The sequence below is a fragment of the Haemaphysalis longicornis genome, unplaced genomic scaffold, assembly GCF_048455015.1.
Source record: "Haemaphysalis longicornis isolate Haplotype H1 unplaced genomic scaffold, Haemaphysalis longicornis Haplotype H1 scaffold_1, whole genome shotgun sequence".
Taxonomy (NCBI): domain Eukaryota; kingdom Metazoa; phylum Arthropoda; class Arachnida; order Ixodida; family Ixodidae; genus Haemaphysalis; species Haemaphysalis longicornis.
Genome location: NW_027526203.1, coordinates 406,733,938 through 406,754,041, shown reverse-complemented (window position 1 = coordinate 406,754,041; position 20,104 = coordinate 406,733,938). Strand labels below are relative to the sequence as shown.

The window sequence follows — 20,104 nt, the reverse complement described above, 5'->3', positions numbered from 1 at the left end:
ATTTGGACACAGCCCCTTCGCGTAGAGCTTTCGTAAGAGGGTACAAATTAACAATTTATATGTCATGTATGTTTTGAGTAAACAAAAACATGATAATTAGGTCTATACAGAAAAATTTTAATTAAACAAAATGAAAAATTTAAGACAGTAGCTAAACAAGCTGCCTTCAATTCCGTTCTTATGCGAGTACAGACGAGCCGCCAGAATTAACTGTAGCATAACGTAAACGACATCATAAAAAACGCCTCGCACATGAAGCACCTTCAATTGTGGTTTTGTATTTAGTGTGGCGTCCCAGCACCGATTTCAAAGCTGAGATACTCGGCAGTCAATGCATTTCTAAAGTTTACTGAGCCCCTGCTGGCCAGGCCGCAAGCAGTATTTAATCTGCTCGCGATGACATTTTTTGGATCGCACATGTCTCGTTTGCATCGACCACAGGCTATTTTTGGCTAATTTGTTACTCTTTTCTTTGAACCTGTGTTTTCTTTCATTCCCTGTTATGCAAGTTCGACAATATCCCCCCCCCCCCTCAAAAAAAAAACAAAAAAAAATATCATCCCTGCGAAAACGCTTTCTAAGATCAATACTGCGTCAAAAGTGCGTCAAAACGTTCGCTGACAGCGCGTCGAATCGATCTTCTAACCTCCAAAGACCCAAATCGCAAACGAAGAACGAACCCATGCAACAATGTTTTCGCGCTCTAAGTAAACGCATCTACGAACCATCTAAATGTATAGCGATGTGTAGCTTATGGGATAAAGGTATACAATTATATTTTTTCTCCGTGATCTGTGCGTTTACTGTCTTAACTAGAACCTCTCCTTTTTCGCGATTTTCAAGTAGCTGCTTTGACACAATGGAAGCCCGGATTCACGCACGCGCCTCGTGTCCAGAGATCTTATCAGAACTTTTCGGCCGACCAACCAGTCTATGGGGAAATATAGCTTTCGCTTTTAAAGCTAAGTTCCTCCCGCCTAAGATTACCAACAGCGTTCTCCAGTTCACCAGGCTGAATACTCATCCCACGTTGTTACTGCAACCGGTGCATCCCGAAATAATGAGAAAGTAGGGGTGGATATCTTTCAACTAGTATTTATTTGTTCTTTTTCGTTGCAAATACCGGACTGCATTACTATTTTCTATGCGGAATTTCTCGCTCTCCAAACCGCCGTCCTAAAACTGAACTTAGCCCAGCGATTGCTGATGCTTCTTACGGCCTCTCTCTCTCTCTCCGTGTGTAGGGCTCTTTTCTCCGGAACGTCTCCTGTGCTGAAAACTTTATGTTCTCGTGCCCCAGTCGACTGCGTGATATTCTCCTCGTCTGGTTGTCTGCACATTGTGATGTACCCCTCTTAAAGAATCTGCAGACAATCAGCGGGAATGACATTGGCCTTACCTGTCATTGAGACCCTTCCCTATTTTCCTTGTGTGTCGCTGGCCCGCTTTCGCTAATACCTGGTTGCCTAAGATACCTTAGATCACGTGGTAAATATGCCCCCTTGACATTGAACGTTCCACCCCATTTAACTACACAAAATTTTTTTTTTTGCCAGACTCGTTTACATGAAGTTTTTTTAATAAGTACCTACATCGAGCACGTCTGTAGTCGTCTCCTGAATACCACGTATGTCAAGAAATTGAATCGAATAAATATTTCTTCTTTTTGGCCACTGGTTTTCTAACAAGCAAAGTGGACTGCTAGAGACTTCCCTCAGACGTTTAATACCACTACTTACTTACACTACTTACACAGCTGTGCTACTGCCGTGTAAATGTGAGCCACGCCATCCACTTATTTATTTCGAAGACAGATCATGTGCCGTTCTAGACCTATTCCGGTCAGGTTTTAAGTGCAATGCACTTCTTAAGCGACCCTGAACCTGCGTCCACCGGCGATGTGCGCGCACGTGGAGATGGGCGTGCGCAGCCTGGCCGCTAACATGGCACATACCCACGTGGGGGATTGGCCAGGAATCTCCTCGTCTTCCTTGGCAACGGGGGGAGATGGGCGCGCGCTGCCTGGCCGCTGACATGGCACATACCCACGTGGGGGATTGGCCAAGAATCGGGCGTGAGAAGGGCTAATGCACCTGCTTAAAGGAGTACTGACACGAAATTTCAAAGCTGAGATCCGCTCTAGCAATCAAGTACAACGACAACACAAATAGGTGTCTGTGAATAAATGCATCTTTCTTTCTTTGTAGTTGTGTGTGTGTGTGTGATCTCTCTTTCGCGAACATTACCGAACCGCGCAAATTCAACTCGTGCATTCGCACTTTCACATTCTTCCCCTCGGGGAAATGCGGGGAATTTTTATCTCTCTCTCTCTCTCTCTCTCTCTCTCTCTCTCTCTCTCTCTCTCTCTCTCTCTCTCTCTCTCTCTCTCTCTCTCTCTCTCTCTCTCTCTCTCTCTCTCTCTCTCTCTCTCTCTCTCTCTCTCTCTATCTATCTCTCTCTCTCTCTCTCTCTCTCTCTCTCTCTCTCTCTCTCTCTCTCTCTCTCTCTCTGTTCCCACCTCCTTTGTAATTTACCCATTCAGTGTTTACCACACGTTGCGTTTTCCCGTTTTGGGGCTGCACTTGGATTTTCATATCCAATGATCCCAATACTTCTTAGCCAATCTTCCTGACTGGGTATGGGCCCTTTTTGTGTGTACCCGACAAGAACAACAACAACAACAATACAGATGTTTAACCCTGTCTTTCTCCCCCAGCATCACTATCATCACCACCGTGTTGTCGGCAAAGCGCCAGCATGGCTAACAACAAAACAATCAACTACTTTCCTACAAAACGTTCTTACGGATGTCACCCGAGAAGAGCTTTTCAATAATAAGTAGTCATCCAGTAACAAAACAGCCGCCGTATAGGAGCGCCGGTTAAAGGCAAAGAGAAAGGTGAAGTGAGCGTGTGGAGCAGGTGCTGGTCGCGTGCTGCCCGTGGCGCTTCGCTGGCAGGCGCAGAAGCCACGCGGCACGGGCTGGTGCGCACGCTCTCGGAACGCTCGAAGCCACCGGCCGACCTCTGGTTCCGATCGTCCCGCCTGGGTAAGACTCCTCGCAGACGTCCGCTCGTGAGTCGTAGGTGGGCGTCGCCTCGTCTCTGTGCGCGTAGGCGGCGTTCGTGCCTGCACCCGGAGGACGCTTCCCACGGTCGAGAAATCGATGTAGGCCTTCTCGACCTCGGTCAACGAGCATAGGGCACTTCTTTCAACATTGGAAATCCTGCCCCTTTCCAATTCGCAGGTATTACTCGAAGTATTGCGTCTTACGAGCATCGGCAACATCGCCCAAGCCCATTCGGGCATGTCATCGTGAATTTCTTAATTGCGCTCGCCGCATCGCTGCCCGCCATTGTGGCATTGCGAAATATTACACCTTGTAATCTTTATCCCACGTCGCAGGGGCTGCGGCGTGTGTTCCCGCCGAAATCAGTTCGCCCCTTCGAAGTGATCCAGCCGGGCAGCGCGAGCCATGCTGCGTACCTGCGCTCTCGTGCTGGCCGTAGCGGTCGTTGCGGCCAGTGCTAAAGGTGGCTTCCTTCAGGACCTCAAGCGGGTGGACGCACTTGGGGTCGACGACAAGGCAAAGCAAGGAAAGGAAGGTGAGCCATTTCGTGAAATAAATTTTAAAACGAATTCTCCTCTTTGGCGTCAACACGGAGGCGTTTTGCAAGAAATACTTCTGCGTGACACTCGGGCACAGAGTGCACTCGGCTGCCGTGTCCCATACCGCATTTTTTGCCCCACTCCAACGACGTTACCCGAGTCCGCGTCACCACGTAACACCTGAATGACGAACGGCTGGCGAATGGAGCAAATCCTTCGATGTACGAGGCACAAAATAAAAACTAATTGCAATGAGCGCAGTGGCATTAAGCCATAGAAAGACTTTTTCCAATGCCGCAATGGCCCAGCCCTGATAGCGTTCGTGCGTCAGGTCCGTTCGAGTAAGGTCACGACTCCAATTTGCTTCGTTCGTCGTTCAGGTGGAAGGAAACAGCAGAAAATTTTGTTATGCGGTATCTTTCTCGTTCATAGCCTAGGCAGTTTAAGTATCCAAAGTTTTTCTTTTTTCTCTTTGGTCTTATAGCCTCCAGCCATAAGGAAGTCAGAACTCTTTCAAACTTGCGCTGTCCGATAATCCCTTCGCAATTCTCATACTACCCGCTGCTCAAGCCTTTTAAGACTAACAGCCTGCTTTCGCAGTTTCGTATCTGAACAGCGTACAAGTTCGAGTTAGTGCGTCTTCACTTGAGACTGCCTTCAGTCTTCGTTTTTCTGGCATTCTTGCTCACAGCCCTTGTGTGTGTGTGCGCGCGTGTGTATTGAAGGTTTCGCCTAGGCTCACAGGCTGTCTGGACAACCGGCCTGCTGTCGCGTTCGGCTACCCAGGTTTATTTACCCAGTATGCGCGTATGATAACCTTGCATACGGCTGCAGCTAAGTCAGCTACATTCTGACGTCAGCGTAAGCATGTGTCGTTTCTGCACAGAAGCGACAGCTGTCAAATAAATCAGCCGCACCCCATGCGCCCAGTGTGTTTATACTGCGCGTTCGTATCAAGGTGAATTTAAATCCGTGGTATTTCTATATGTACTCAACGAGGAAACCCGCCTGTGAGTCTGTAACGCTTGATGTGTCAGTGTCGCCGCTCACGAAGGTGCTATTAATAAATGGTCCCAAGGGGCCTTCGTGTTTTCACACAAAGACCGCTTGTATTGCCCTATAAAATGTATTCCTGCCAGTGCATTAGTGTGCCGCGGCGAAGCCAACTTTAACGGGCTTATAGCGCGTTTTAGGGCAGATGGGGGTCTTATGGAGGTCATTTTTAAAATCCCTGGGGCCTTCTTATGCATACAAGACCGCCTTTATTGCCCCTGGATAATTGTTTCGAGCAATTCAATTTTGTATAGTAAAAGCCGAATTTAAGAGGGCTTGTTGTAAAGCGTTTTTAGGGATACACGACTTCTGTAGGTATTTATAGGCCCTAGGGCCTTTCCCAAAATATGTGCTTCGATAAATTTCCTTTTTCGTGTGCCCGTGCTTACAGGTGTAAAATTCAAACACTGATCAGAAGTTCAACTCCCACTTTCTTTAAAGTCTGGCGTTGGTTTTTTTCTCTCGAAACGTTCATCCTTCCTCGACCGCTTTTCAAAAAATAGATAATTCCGCGCTATGGCTTTAACGGCGAGCATAGACTGGTGAACGAGAGCACTTTGGGCAGTTTGCTTGATAAAATGAAAGCATTGCTGGGCCAGCGGCACTCCGATCACACGTACTGTCCCATATCAGCGCATCAGTATCCACTCATCATTGCGGACATTAGTTACCCGTTTCGAGATATGCGTGGGTTGGGTACACAACCACTTGAGCAATAAACGATTGATTGATTGATTGATTGATTGATTGATTGATTGATTGATTGATTGATTGATTGATTGATTGATTGATTGATTGATTGATTGATTGATTGATTGATTGATTGATTGATTGATTGATTGATTGATTGATTGATTGATTGATTGATTGATTGATTTTAGGGTTTAACGCGCCGACGCAGCGCATGCGATGAGGCGCGCCGTAGTAGAGGGCTCCAGATAATTTTTGGCCACCTGGGGATCTTTAACGTGCGCCGAAATATCGTACACACGGGCGTTTTTGCTCTTCGCCTCCATCAGAAAAGCGGCCGCCGCGGTCGGGAACCCAACCCGCATCCTCGAGCTCAGCAGCACAACGCCTTCGCCACTGAGCCACCATGGGCGGGTGTTGAACCAGAAACGAAACGCATATTCAATTTTTATTAAGAACCGAGCGGCTGCACGTTCGTAAACGTGTAGAGGCCCCGGAACAGTTTTCACGGAGGCTCAGTGGCCGTGGTGCTGTGCTACTAAGCGCAAGCAACGTCACGGTTTCGTTTCCCGAACGTCCACGTCGCTGTTTCTCTAACAGCAACCAAAACCGTCGAATGTGCGAGGTTTCGACGAACGTCGAAAATCCCGATGTGGTCTAATTAATTCAATAGCCCTTGAGGGCGCTAAGGTAATAGCGTGATTTCTGTTCACATGACAGGCAAGGCGGGCCATAGTGGAAAATACGAACCTTAGTATGCGGCCGGTCGTTTCGTTCAATGACACTTTGCTATGCTCGCGTAGCTTCTATTCGCTAAGAAATTATGTAATACGTTGGGTTTGTATATATTGAAATGCCCGTACGGGACGAAACTCCGCAGGTGTCTGCCGTGTCGCCGGCCAAGCACGCGCATCTTGCCAGCAGTTTCCAAGGCGGCAGACTGAATCAGCCGCGTCGGGTTGAAAATAGCGTTCAGTGAAGTCTTGGAGCGGGAATGAGACAGGCGGCCAAGCACCATAGCTTGGCACGTTAAACATTGAATGAAATCAATTCGCACCCCTAAGGTGGCGTATTATAACGTCGCGTCTAAGCGCACTGGACTTCCACAGAGCCGCTACTCAAAGTAGTAGTATTTTATACGAACTTTATTAATATCCAGATGGTGGTGAGATAGGAGACAAGTGAGAGTTCAAACTTTTATTGTTACACTTTTATTGCTTTTATCGATGCTCAATGGTCTCGCCAATCTGAAACAGCACTTCAAATACTTCAGCGCGCGATAGATTATTACATTGAACGGCCTGAAAATCGTTTGTTTCATCCCGAACGGCGCATATGACAGACTCCCTGCCTGACCTCACCGCTTTGTGCGGACGTCACCGGCGCCCGCTTGAGAGGGTGTTGCGCCCGCTCGCCGCTCGTGGGGCCGCGCGCGTGAAGTGACGTCACGAGTTTTTGACGAGCGCTGCCGCGTCACTTCTTTTTCCACTCCTGGAGTGATGTCACGCTGATGTCCATTTGCTGAGTGCCGCTCCGCGCGCTGCTCCGTCGGCGCGATAAATGAGATCCAAATTGAACTATGTTCTTCGCGTCGCAGGCCGCTCATATTTCAGCCAGGGTATTCTGTTGAGTGAAGGAAGCGAACTATGCAATAATATTAACGCCGAAAATTGGTGTCAGTCCTCCTTTAAGCCCTTGGGTCTCGGTAGCGTCCTTCGCCATCTGGACAGCACGGAGCTGGATGTCCTGGTCCATCGCCATTGCTCCTAGCCATTTTAGGTGCGGAGTACCTTAGGACCACACAGTGTCCGTCCGCGTCCGTCCGCGTCCGTGCGCATAGCATTTACAATCGCAAAAAAAAAAAAAAACACACAGGCAGCAGTAGGATTCGAGCCTGTGTCTGGTAGACCAGGCAGAGCTAGTGTCAGTCGTCTAACCCATTGGGCTACGACCATGAGTTATCACCCGAGAGTCCAACGGCTTACTCCCTCGCCTGTAACGGTGTGGAGTACCTTAGGACCTCCCAATGTCCGTCCGCGTCCATCCGTGCGCACACCACCATCAAGCGAAATTCAAGCGAAATTCGATTTGAGCCGTGAGTTGCAGTTTCATTCAGGGAATAAGGTGCAACTTCACGGCTCAAATCGAATGGGGCGCAAATGGGGCGCAAATCGGATACCATAAAATGCGATCCATATAAATACCATAAAATTCGATCTTCGTGCAACATTTCAGCGCAAACGAGAGTTGTTTTTACAAAATTTATATTCGAATTTGCTCAAAATCGTGCACATTAAAAGCGTGGTGTCGCCACACACGCGTCGTGTATAGAAACGATTGGTGTAAAGGCCGTCCTCGCGGGCGTGGAACCCTGACATCATCTATTAACGCAATGCGAACGATGCATAACCACAGGGGGAAAATCTGATATGCTTTTTTTCACAAGTATTTTTAATTGGTTACAGTGCGGCATTCACCAGTTCCTCTACTACAATCAGTACTACTATAACCGCGGCGCTGTTTGCCCTCTGTTGGCATTGCGTTAGTAAACAATAATAATCAACTGCTATAACCGAAGAGTTCCTAAAATATGACGCTCCATGAATTTACCTTCAGTACAAGGGTACACATTTGTAAATTTTGCCCGCTGCCAGCACCTGAATGGAGAAAAAGGAAGCTCGATTCGCCGCTCTCAGTCACTACCGTCCGCGTCACCTTTGCTTAAAACGACGCGCAGCTGCATAACGTAACACTACGCCTTACGGACTTGAATTAAAATGTACGTTATATGCACTGCGTAAATCTGTTTTTTGTTGTTGTTGTTTTTTGTTAGCCGCAGGTGACCACGCAGATAAACTGGGCTCCAATGACTGCGACAAAAACAAGTTTCGAGAAGGCATCGCAAACTGCGAAAATGGACTGAAGCCCTTAGAAAAATACCTTTCTGAAAAGAAGAATGACGACTCTTGCAAGTAAGCATCCTGTCTTTTGTGTTCATGCATCGTTGAAGAGATTTCGTCACTTACGTGTTACGGTTATTTGAGAAGGCCTAGAAACTGCTGGAGGCTTAAAACAAATAGTTGCAAGAAAGAATTCATATGAGCTTGGTTAGAATTTTATACCAAGACTATTTGTGAGCTAAGCCGATGGTCTTTGTGTGAGCATTTACTAAACCAACAATCAAGCCATCCGTTCTTGAAAAGTGGAAGGAGACGGTCTAGGGGGGGCAGGGGGGGGGGGGGGGCACTTTCAGTATTGGCCCATTGCTCAATTAGGTCCACTGAATTCTGTGTTCCTCCTCTCCATATAAAAAGGAAGAAAATAATATGGGTAACAATAACCCCTCCATCAAAGCTATGGCAGGTTTAAAGACAATAATATAAAACATAGGTGCTAAGAGTTTCTGAAAAAAAAAAAAAGCCTATTCGCAGGTGAAAAAAAAATATTATACTTCCGACATCTTCTGGCAGTAGGCGCATTGGAGCCGGCGTCGGGGATATGAATAAATAGACGACTTTATTGGCAGAAGGCTGGCACAGTGGCCTAGTGGGATGACAGGGACGTAAAAAATGGGACAAATTACGTCCAGCGGACGATGTAGACCTCGCGTGAAAAATCCCTGAAGGAATACAGGGTTAACAACGGTGTGCAGTGTTGGAATTATAGAATGTTCGTAAGATGAGACTTCACCGCAAGCATTCACCAAAAAACAGCAGTTTCAACCTGTAACAAAAAAAAAAACACGATTTGGTATGTCAGTTCACGAGACTACTTAAGACAGACGTCTTAAAAGTACACTATGTACACACTAAAAAGTTGGAAGCACCGATGAGCCACCCCAAAGTAAATTACCCCGACGGAGCACGAATCCAACTTCATTCAAATCCAACCTCACAATGTCTCATGTTACACACACACGCACAAAGAAAACGGGCACAGAAAGTGGTTGAAAAGTCCGTGAATTAGCGTGAACAAGGAATATCCAGGGAGAAGAGTACGTTTCAATGCTTACATTTGGCTTACACAAATTTAGCTTCGTTTCCGCACCCAGCGTGCTGTATTTGGCGCTCGATCCTACTAAACGACTCCCTCGTGCCATGAAACTCCACCATCATCACCAGGATCAGGAACTTCCATGTCTAGAATGTTGCAGGAGATCAGACGATATGCATTCTCCGGGAGCCTCCTAATTGTTTCGCGAGAAAAAAAATGGCTGCGTATCTGCTACTTTCATTGCAAATTGGACGAAAGACGATAGTTGACTGTCCCCCCTCCCAAGTAAATGCCTCCCTTCTCTTTCCACTCACCTCATGCTATTCCTCTCCCGTCTCTTTCCTCCCAAGATAACACGCTAGAGGTTTGCTCAAGTCCGTTTAAATTTACCTCGTTCCACTGCTCCAAATCGGGTGCCTCGATGCCAGCGCTGCCGTACGTACGCTGCCAGACGCGCGTGAATGGAGGCACGCTACTTCAACGTTATAGAACCACGTTGCCCTTCTTCAAGTGCGTTTCAAGCGGAACGTGGGACGTATCTAGTGGAACCTTTCGTTTCTGTTGGCGTTTGATTTCTTAAATGCCGCGAGGAGCTATAGTAGCAAGGGCAACAGCAGGTGACGGTTTTCTGTAGTTGATGTAGTATTTCATTTGCTATTGCAAAAACCAAGCATCCATAATTTTCTTAACAAAGGAACACTGCAAATATCACTTATGTATTGATTTTCTGCCGTATATTTGCGTAATGTCCTGTTCTTGTTCAACAATGTTGACAAGTATGAACATTGACACCGGTCTTGGACGTCTAGATTCGGCTGTGGGTATATAAGACTATTGCGCAGCTTCTGTCTCACTTTAGCCGGGTGGCTGAATCAAGTCACAGACACAGACAGACACATATACAGACACACCAAAATTTCCGCGTTTAAGTAGCCCAAGAAAGACTATCGTCTTTTAAAAAATGAAGGAAGCTCGCACAAACGCGTAAGACTTGAAGGTAGTGAAGCTGTACGCAACCTCACGACCATCACGAAGGTGTAAGTCCAGCAGTGCCGCCAATTAGCTGCTTCTTCACTCCCACAACGACCTTTACTCCATTGTTGCTATAAGTGTGAGCTTTTTTGTTTTTTTTATAATCATTGGACATTCCCTTGGAGGGGTGTTGCTATAACATGTCTTTCTCGTTCCGAACAAACGTTGCCACGATTACGGTGAACGCTGAAACCCTACAATCATGTTTTTTGCCAATCTTGGCCAATCTTCCTGAGTGGGTATGCGTGGCTTGACGAACGTGCGCACGTGACGCTGGGCGGTCGTCGCTAAACACGCACACACGAGCGCTAGGCATTTTCCTGGTTTTTTAAACTGCCTGGCGGTCGCAGCGAAGCCGGCGTTCACGTGCGCGCGCATTTTTTTGGTATTTTTAACTTCGGACTCGAAAAAACGAGGATTTGGTAAACAGCTTCGGTGTTAATAACATGGCGTACTTTCCAGGTTACTGAAAATATACTTATCCTGCATTGAGGACTTTCAACTCTTCCTGTCTTGCGAGAACGATCCCCAATCACACAAGGAAACAGCGAAAGCAGCCGACATCATCGTTAAAAACAAGCTCAACTGCACAGAATGTAGGTCAATGAGTTTCCACTGCAGTAGGAGCGCGAACTGAAGTAATGTGTTACTTTTCCAGTAAAATTTTTGACGGCAAACCTGACAACCAAGGTTCCCGCTGCTGCGCCCGTAAACGCAGCTGCTGTCACCAAAGGCACGCAACCAGGAAGTAAAGGTTGGTATCTTCGCGCGCTGCACGACGGCCTTGGAGTGCCAGATTGAGGGCGCTACAAACGAAATCGCAGCAACAGTGCGCTAATCGGGGGCCGGAAAGCTATAGGGTATTGCCCGGTTATTTTGCGCAGCCCCCTTGGTGAGCAAAAAGTGCAGCGAGCGAAAACTGATGCGCCGCATGGTTGATTGCCTCAAGACCATGAAGGGAAACCTGGAGCCCTTGCTGGAGAACAAGAAAACAAACCAGAAGCTAATTTGCGCGTAAGCTCATTACTGCTCACTCTCCGTGATCGCATTCGGGAGCAAGTCTTAAGCTGCTACGTGTCCTCTTAATTAAAGGCAAACGGAAAACTTCAAGTCGTGCGTAAACATTGCCCTCGCCCATACGGACTGCAACTCGGATGAGGAGGTGTTGGACCAGACCACGCACTTCATCGTACACGTGCTCTACGAGCATCGCTGGTCTTGCAAAAACATTCAGAGTGAGCTAAGTTCGCATTAGCACCGGCCCCCAGTGAGCAGATGCCTGAGACTGCCTCCTCCTCTTGCAGCGAGCGACAAGAAGTGCGAAGAACGCTCTCTCGTGCTCAAGCTCAACCAGTGCGTCCGCCTGCTCAACAAGACGGTCGAACCCGTCCTGGAGGACAAGGAAAACAACAAACTGAACATCTGCAGGTAAGAGCACCCACTTCCGTATGGAGTGCCACCGCCGCACCCTCTCGCTTTCCTTTCAGGGCTAGTGACACGTTCCTGCTTTGCGTCAACGAGGCTGTCTCGGAAACTGCCTGCCGCGAAGATTCGGAGGTCATGTTCCACGTGTCTCACTTTGCGGACAAGATTCTGCGCCACCACAAGTGGTCGTGCGATCAGAATTCTGCTGCGGCTCCTTCTCCTCGACCGAGGCTCGAGAGTGAGTTTTTTACCAGTTTCCCTTGCGCCGCCTGTGCGGGGATTGCCATGCGCACGGTAATGCATAATGCGTTGCGATGCGTGGCTGTTACAGACCTCCGTCAAAGAATGGACAGCGGTAGTGGACAAGGAAACATGTCTGGTAAGAATTTATCGAATGAATCGAACAAACTCTTTGAATAGAAGTAAGCACGCCTCTTTGAATTGCAGCAATCCGCGCCGTGGCTCCAAATGGACCGATGGACCTCGCTCCAACCGACGGCAGGTGCAACTTCGAAGTGGTCCGATCGGCTGTGGATACGTGCCAGCAATCTGCATACGATCAAATCAAAAGGAAGGGCATTTCTCAGCCGAAGCACCTCTGCGTGTAAGTACACGGCAACTCATTATGCGAGCTTAAAAGTTCGTAGACTACGAAGCGGCCCCCAAGGATGGACACCCAGCCCTGTGAGGAACAAAGTTTACTTGCGTCCGTTCGCCTGAGTACCGGCTAGCACACTGACTGCCCGGTATCACTACCCCCATCGCCGTTATGCCCAGCTCATGTCCCGCGCATCGTCTACGCTTCGTCTTCGTCCGGTGTGCGGTGGGGTAATTAGCCGCTGTGTAGGGGCGTCGGGGGTTGAATAGGGCCACGGCGCCATTCGGTTGCTACAGTGGTCAAATCGCACTACTTTGCAGGGTCGACGGTTCAATTCCAGGACGCTGTGTAGCTTGCGTGTAAGAGATTTCCATAAACGTTACAGTGCACAGGTAGTATAATTTAATGCCGGACCTCAGTGCCCACGCGTTGCTTCTGCGCGCAAACCGCAATTCGGAGGAGCAAACCCGTTTCAAGCTAAGGTTTCATTTGTTCACTAGTGTGAGCAAAACCAGCACTCTAACGTAACCAGCTATTCACTCAAATGCATACCCTAGTATCCCGGCCAAACGAAGGCATCCAAGCGTTATTTTTGCCGACAAGCTGTGTTCGAGATCTTATTGCTGAAATGCTAGCTACTGCAGGAACGGAAGAAGTGCGCGCAAAATGCTGCTCCTGAAAACGAGTAGTAGTAGTCTGTGTCGTACTTTGGGCTACTTTTCGAGGTAAAGCTAGTGCTAACTTAAAATTTATCTTTTTGACCACACAGACTTCATCGCGAAAAGCGAAAACGCCCGTGTGGTGATTTCGGCTCACGTTAAAGATCCCTAGGTGGTCAAAACTAGTCCACAGCCCTCCACTACGGTGCGCCTCATCGCCTGTGTAGCGTCGGCGCGTTAAACCCACAAAATCAGGCTTCAGCGCGCGTTTTTTTTTTTTATCACTTCGAAGCTACCTTTCGAAATAAACAGCTCGTTATCTAAAGCGTTAGCCGTATGGTGGAGTCATGAAAGACAATATCGCGGGCCTGGGCCGATTTCGTCGCTATCAATTCAAATGGTGAAGCTTGGCAACAAAAGCTGTAGATTCGACGAGTCACGAGGCCAAGCATGCTTGTCACTAAGCATGATCTGCACTGGGAATGGAGTCATGTTCGCGTTGCGTAAAGTCACAGCGCAGACCACGTGTTTAAGTAAGAACTATGGAGAGAGCCCGGCCATTCGCCGCATCCCTTCTAGCCAGTGATGCCTCGTATTGAGGCGCCGTAATGAAGCGATGCCTACAGCTCGAAGAACTCGTAGAAAAAGGAATTACATTTGTTAATCAGGCCCCTTGCACGCATATCGGTGATTTTGCGGCTAAGGAGTAGCAGATTCGGCAACGGCGGCTGTATGTCTGGTGAAGGCGAATTGCAGAAACGCCCGTGTGTTCGCGAGATTTCGGTTTAAAGGGGCCTTAAATAGGTCACGATTTCAAGCACGCTATCGCTAGATAAGCGTTCTTTTCTTTCCTTGTTTACATGTGAAGTCTTGCCACCATTTAATGAAGCTTTGACGTAGCTTTTTCGCCTTTGACGTCGTTTCTGTGACGCAGCTGGCGCTGAAGACTGCGGCACCGGTATTGGCGGGTTCCCTCAAATGCTGCAGCCAATCAGCGCTTCCGGCTTAGAGGGGATGCCGCAGGTGGTTTCGGCGGCTCGGGCATAGCTTCACACTAGTGTGAAACTCTATGGGCTCGGGCGGCGCTTAACGAGAACGACACCCCGGCACGACGCATCTTTGTAGGGACGAATGTCGATCGTCGCCATCCGTCACACGAGCTTAGCTGAGTTTGCTGATACAGCGCGTCGCGTACAAGATATGAATAACTCTGACAAGCATATACCATCTTCTGCAAGCAGAAACGCTACGCACGCGACCGCGGCAACAATGTGCTTTCACGGTGGACATGGACAGCGCACGAGTCGGCACACACCGCAGCAGCTAAGACTCGTCGCCGCCTGCCAGGATAGTGCGGTGAAAATCGTCGTCGGCGCGGCTTCATGAAGCGGTGACCGAATAACTGCGGCGATGCTAAGTCTTGTTTGCGCGACCAGGCCTCGGCGAGACCTGTTCGCCGCGACAGCGCCGCATGCAAGAAACGCAAGCGGGCAGCTAGTCGTAGGTAGAAATCTTCAATTACTGTCCTGAGCGAGAATCTTGTCTTTGAAGGCCTCCTATCTGGCCTTCAAACGCTAGTTTCGCTTAAACTGACGTGCCATCACTGGCACGGCCGACGCCAAAAGCAGTGCCACGCAGCCAGTAGTAGGCGGAGCATGCGCGCCGGCTGTTAAAAATAAAGCCGGACGAAGCGCTGAGCGGAGCCAATGACTGCGCGTACCTCTGAGCAGAAGCGCCCTGACGAGTGTCTCTATAGTGTGTTTTGCTCGAGGTTATCAGATCGCAGCATACACAGCGCTTTCAGGCGGGAGGAAAGAATGAAATCTCCAGGCCTTACAGCCTTCGCCACCCAATTTAGGGACCCTTCAAGAATCCCCAAGGTTGTCTGAATCACCGCTCCACCACGGTATGACTTACACCGCAAGGGAAGCTTCCCTGCCCGGAACCATTAGACTTTCTCACACACTGCTTCATAATTGCAAGAAAATAATCAAAATCATCTCGAAAACCATCCGTCAGGAGTAGGGGCCGAGAAAGGCAACTCACAAGACAGGAAGCGTTATTTCCTTTTGTAAACGAAAATACAAAAACACAGCTATGTTATGGCTACATACGAGTAACCGCTCCTAATTTTGTTCCCGACGGATATCGGTGTAAAGATTACTAATTATCGAGCCCTCACATAAACCCAGCCAATTTCGCTTTTGTCTCTGTGCTCATGCTAAAAGAACACATAAAACCCCTAAAAGCAATGCACTGCTGTTTCCTCGCAGGGAACTGAGGATCTTCAAGGACTGCTCCATTGAGGCCACGAAGAAGAATGGTTGCTCCAGCGACAAGAACACCGAGACGTACGTGTACGACCGCGTGAAGGACTCCTTCTACAAGTACCTGACCGACTGCCGCCCGCTGTGGTCTGGATCGCCCATGAGCTCTCCCGTCAACATCTGGGCGTACACGGTGACCGGGTATTTGCTCATCCGGCAAATGGCCCGCTGAGTTGGGCTTCGCTGCACCGCGCACCGTCGCTGCGGGGACGCACGTCGGACAAGCACCTAAAGTGAACTGTGCTCAAAAAATAAAAAGCTTGCCGACATAGTTGCGTGGTGGAAATGCTGGGCGCTTTATCGGCGCTGGTTTTTTTTATTTTTTTACTCCGCTAATGCTGACATGAGCGGGAGAGTATGGTTTTTATTTTCCCAATTACACCTTGAACAGAGTTTCAATGACGCCGCTATTGCGTCTGGTTCACGATACGCGGGGCATGGTTATTGAGGAGGATAGGCCGGCTTTACTCTAATTTCCTTAGGCGCACCTTCACAAGTTCCATTAAAGCTGCATAAGTCCTTTCGCGGTCATCAGGGCTCGCTGATGAGTACTTGAGAGGTCTAGAACATGCTCCAAGCCAAGCCAACATTTGCCTCTTCGCGGTCTCGTATGGTAGGTATGGTTTTGTTTTAGAATGCGCAGAATTTATGGTTGAGATTTATCGAGAGGAAATTAAGGTGTTTTCATTTTCGCATTTGTGACCGCATTCGCATATCTTTCTGCGGACTAACTAACCTACCTCCGCCCTAGGCATGCACTACCAAAGTATATTCCCACCCATTTCCGTGAAGCTGCAAGAGTGCGCAAAATGCTGGTAAGGCGAGTTACCTCGGGTCCTGAGGCGCCATTATAATTATGTACGAGACAAGCACTGTGAAATTTCGGGTGAGAAAGCAAACTAAGACGAAAAAAGTTCAGGGCTGGCGAAGCTCCAGCGCAGCGCTTGATTAAGGCATGACTGCAGTCTATAGTTCATACCATAAGCTAGCTGCAGCACTGTGGAGGCTGCGTTGCTGTCCCTCTCAGGGCGCCTAACTCGCCGCGAAGGAAGCGACAAAAGGCGCCGGGGCCTTGCGGTGCCACTTGCCGAGAGGGGAGAAGGGAGTGTCCTTTCAGGACCCCCCCTTCACGGCGAGTTAGGCGCCCTCAGTGGGCGCACTATTGATAACAATGTAGCCTCCACAGTGCTGCAGCTAGCTTGTGGCATGAACTTAGAAGGCCGTCCGATGGCGTTCGAAGTTTTATTGCTGGGATGGCATGGACACCGTTTGGCATATGCGTCGATGTTCCGTCTTTGCTCCGCTATAGAGCGGGCGGTAGTCTGAGTCCTGGGCTTGCCACTTCTTTTATATTTTAGTTGTGATAATTTCGGTAGTTTCAGTTTTCGGTGTGCATAGAGCTAAGCAGTGCCAGACGCTGCGCGTTCCGCAAGAAAACGCAGGCGGACGTCAGGTGCTTGCAGTAACGTCGAACAGCACTCAAGACAGCAGAAACAAAAACGCCTGCGTGTCGAGATTTAGGCGCACGGTATACGGAGTCCCCGGTGTTCAAAATTAACCCGTAACCCTACACTACGGTAAGCCTCACACTAGACGGCACACTAGACCCCCTCATTTTTTTTCATGGCCGTGTCTAGAGTGACGTCCCACGGTAATATAAGCACTCCACTATATCGACGTCCACCGGCGTTTTGTAACAAAATTACCGCGTTTGGCACTACGTCTCAGATTTACTCCCGAGTCCCGACGACGACCTACGCCGACGCAGCCCACTACAACGGTAAAAAAGTGGGAGATACTGCTGTCCAGCTCCCTCCCTCAAGATCAACTACTGCTGGTCGAGAGGGCCAGTCGAGCAGGGACAGCACATGGTTACCTGAAATGAGGAACCACCCCACCTTAGTTCAATAAAAAGTTTTGTCTCTCTCTCTCTCGCTTTAGACCTAACGCACACAAAGAAATCATTTAAAACACCAAAACTAACCTAAGCCACAAATATTATACAGTTAAACCTGAATGTAATGAACCTCTATGTAATGAATTCCTGGATTTAACGAGGTTTTTCAATTCCCCATTGCCAGCCCCACTGAAACCAATGTGTTTGCGACCTCTATGTAACGAAGGAGTTGCGACGGTTAACCTTGATGTAACAAATCTGCTACGCTGATGAGGCAGTTTGTTGCAGTTTTTCTGAAAAATCGGCCGGAGAAACACACTGATTTAGCGATCTTCACCCACACCGCAAACTACGGTGCGTTTCCAGTGTCAGTGCGGTGTCGGCTAGGAGCTAGCCCTGCCTGTCGACGTGCGGTCGTGAGTCTCCACTGCTATCTGTGTTGTCGCTTCGTCGGTGATGAGTTCTGCGGCCGGAAAAGAAAACTTTGTCTTTTTCAAGACAAGCTCGCAATTTTAAATACCGTCTCCGCCGACGAGAAAGAAGAACGCCGTCACCCGGCACAGTATCCCAGCTAGCACCCTCTCAACGGAAAAGAGCATCAAGTTCCCGCAAAGGCGCCCTTTCAGCACAAGTTTGGTAATTGAAACGGGTGGAGGCGCCGAAAATTGTCAAAAGTCATGAGTGATACTTAAGCTACGTTTGTGAATACGGGGGTAAGTGACCTTGCTTCTTCGGAGTGCCGCGTAGTGACTAACTTCGTGGGAAAGCAGCGGGTGCAAATCACGTGGTTTTTCACTGTGAAATAAATCCTTAAGAGTTAGTTCCCAATCACTGATGTCTAGCATTTCGGTTTCGTTTCTGCTTCATTCACGCGCGCCCTAACTCGAAACGTGCATGTAACGAATACTTGGATGTAACGAATAATTGCGAATTTTTGCCAACTTCGTTATATCCAGGTTTAACTGTAGTTCAGTTTAAAGATGAAAAAAAAATATCAACCGAGGCAAGAGCCGGCCTCTACCACCGACCTTGGGATCAACAAGCCAAGGCGAATCCTCTACACTACATTGACAGACGTTTTGGCCAGTGCTAGCCTAGTCTTAAATATTCGAATGTCGTCGGACGGCCCTCTAGCCATGCCTGCAGCGATCAGCTAGAATGCCGCCGGACGGCACTCTAGACACTGCGTTTTTTTTATTTGCCCACCAATTTGCCACAAATGATTTGTCCTTTCTAAACCATAACTAAAATCTCTAGTCGTGCTATCTCCCCCTGGGGTTCGTGGATGGACATAGGACGCAAAATAGACGATAATTTGCCGACGGGCACCCACTTCTCCTTCCTCCTCTCCCCCAGCTTTGGACAGAGTAACGTTATTATCATCATCACCAACCTACCTATCATCATCACAAGCGCTGCAAGAACTTTCGAGCCCTGGTCAATTTCCTTTTTCTGGTGCGCGCCATATCCTTGGAGACATAATCGTCGTCATTATCAGTTAGACCCGAGGAAGTGGAACAAGGAGCCCGAGGACCGGTGAGTGGTTCCTCCTGCGTTGATACATCCCACCAACTCTGCACTGGAACTCGCGCACCAGCTAAACGAGGACGGCTTTTTAACAATTGCATGCAAAGCACGATGTAATTGGCCTTCGATTGCTGTAGGCAGAACTGTTTACAGCTTGCCTTAGTAGCGTGCAAAGCCGACTGACCTGCAGACTTTGGCTAATTTGCGGTGCGGAGTGGAAAGGAAAATAGCACAAAGGGAGAAAAGGACGTTCATGATCGACGTGCTCCTCTCTCGTTTCCTTGCCCGCTATTACCGCAAGCCACGAACTGTTCCTTATCACTGGTCTATCACGCCTACGTTCCCGTTCTACTCCGCTCCCGTCTTGCAGGCAGCTATGGGACCTACTTAAGTTCCCTCGGGAACCCGGAATACATTTGAATGAAGTAACGTTCGTTGTGCCTTATAAAAAAGCTTTGCGACATAAAAAAGGAGAATACACTTGTGAATTAAGAGAACGTAGCTATACGGCTCTACTGTTCTTTTATTTATATGAGCATATTATTCACTCAATTTTTAGGTTATCAACAGTGATGGTATGCACTGTAGTTTCCTTTTTTTAATGCCCTCTCACTCGTTTGTCTCTCCTCCCTGTCAGTCTGTCATCCCCCCCCCATATACACACACACCAGCAGACTTTCCGGTGTCCACACCTATAGCGGTGACAAATTACGCCTGCTGGTAAACTTTCCTTTCAATTATACTGTCAATAAATTTATTCATTCCTCCAGTGATGCATTCCACCGAGCTTGTTTCCGCATGAATTCTAACACACACTTCTATACAAACGCTTTCTATGTGGCTCGGTCTCTACCACGCCCCTCAAACGGGTGCTAGAGATGGAATAAGGATAATGCGCAAGCAGAGGCGAGGTTGCAAAGGAATACGGTTTCGCACAAAATATACTAGTGGGAGTACCTGGCGTTTCATTCTTCCGCCAGCCTGGAAATGGTGGGAATACTGAAGCATTGTTTCGGCTTTGTTCCTACATTGTTCCAGCATTGCCCCGCACGTTTTTGTGGCTAGTTTATTTTCAGCCGTCTCCGCCAGCGAGGCAATCATGCGTAATAACGTTGGAGTTGAAATTACGTACGATTTAACCAATTGTTTACATCATGTTCCAAACAGCTGTTTAAATCATACACCTGAACGGGACTATTACAGGCATATATATCAGCTTATTACAGGTTCTAAATCAGGTACATACGGTCATAATTCTCGGTGTGGGCGTAACTAGTAGTCTGTGAGCTCTATT

The 20,104-nt window shown here is 48.4% G+C and overlaps 1 protein-coding gene across 2 annotated transcripts; it reads left to right on the top strand.

The window, feature by feature from the left end:
• The first annotated feature begins 2,462 nt into the window (after positions 1–2,462).
• Positions 2,463–15,646, top strand: LOC144172430 (uncharacterized). Of its 2 annotated transcripts, XM_077701140.1 has the most exons (12): positions 2,463–3,049; positions 3,406–3,605; positions 8,186–8,324; positions 10,840–10,973; positions 11,036–11,131; positions 11,262–11,391; positions 11,470–11,612; positions 11,682–11,805; positions 11,865–12,040; positions 12,134–12,181; positions 12,250–12,406; positions 15,333–15,646. In XM_077701140.1, the coding sequence occupies exons 2-12, from the start codon at positions 3,476–3,478 to the stop codon at positions 15,556–15,558; spliced, it is 1,503 nt and encodes a 500-aa protein (XP_077557266.1). In that variant the 5' UTR covers positions 2,463–3,049; positions 3,406–3,475; the 3' UTR covers positions 15,559–15,646. The 2 variants fall into 2 exon arrangements, with proteins under 2 accessions (XP_077557266.1, XP_077557271.1); XM_077701145.1 differs by lacking the exons at positions 11,262–11,391; positions 11,470–11,612 and having other exon boundaries at positions 2,463–3,605.
• The last annotated feature ends 4,458 nt before the right edge of the window (positions 15,647–20,104 follow it).

Coding starts and splice junctions, on each gene's coding strand:
- LOC144172430 (XM_077701140.1), top strand. CDS start 3,476: ATGCTGCGTACCTGCGCTCTCGTGCTGGCCGTAGCGGTCGTTGCGGCC. Junction 8,325..10,839: donor AAGAATGACGACTCTTGCAA/GTAAGCATCCTG, acceptor CGTACTTTCCAG/GTTACTGAAAATATACTTAT. Junction 11,613..11,681: donor GTCTTGCAAAAACATTCAGA/GTGAGCTAAGTT, acceptor CTCCTCTTGCAG/CGAGCGACAAGAAGTGCGAA.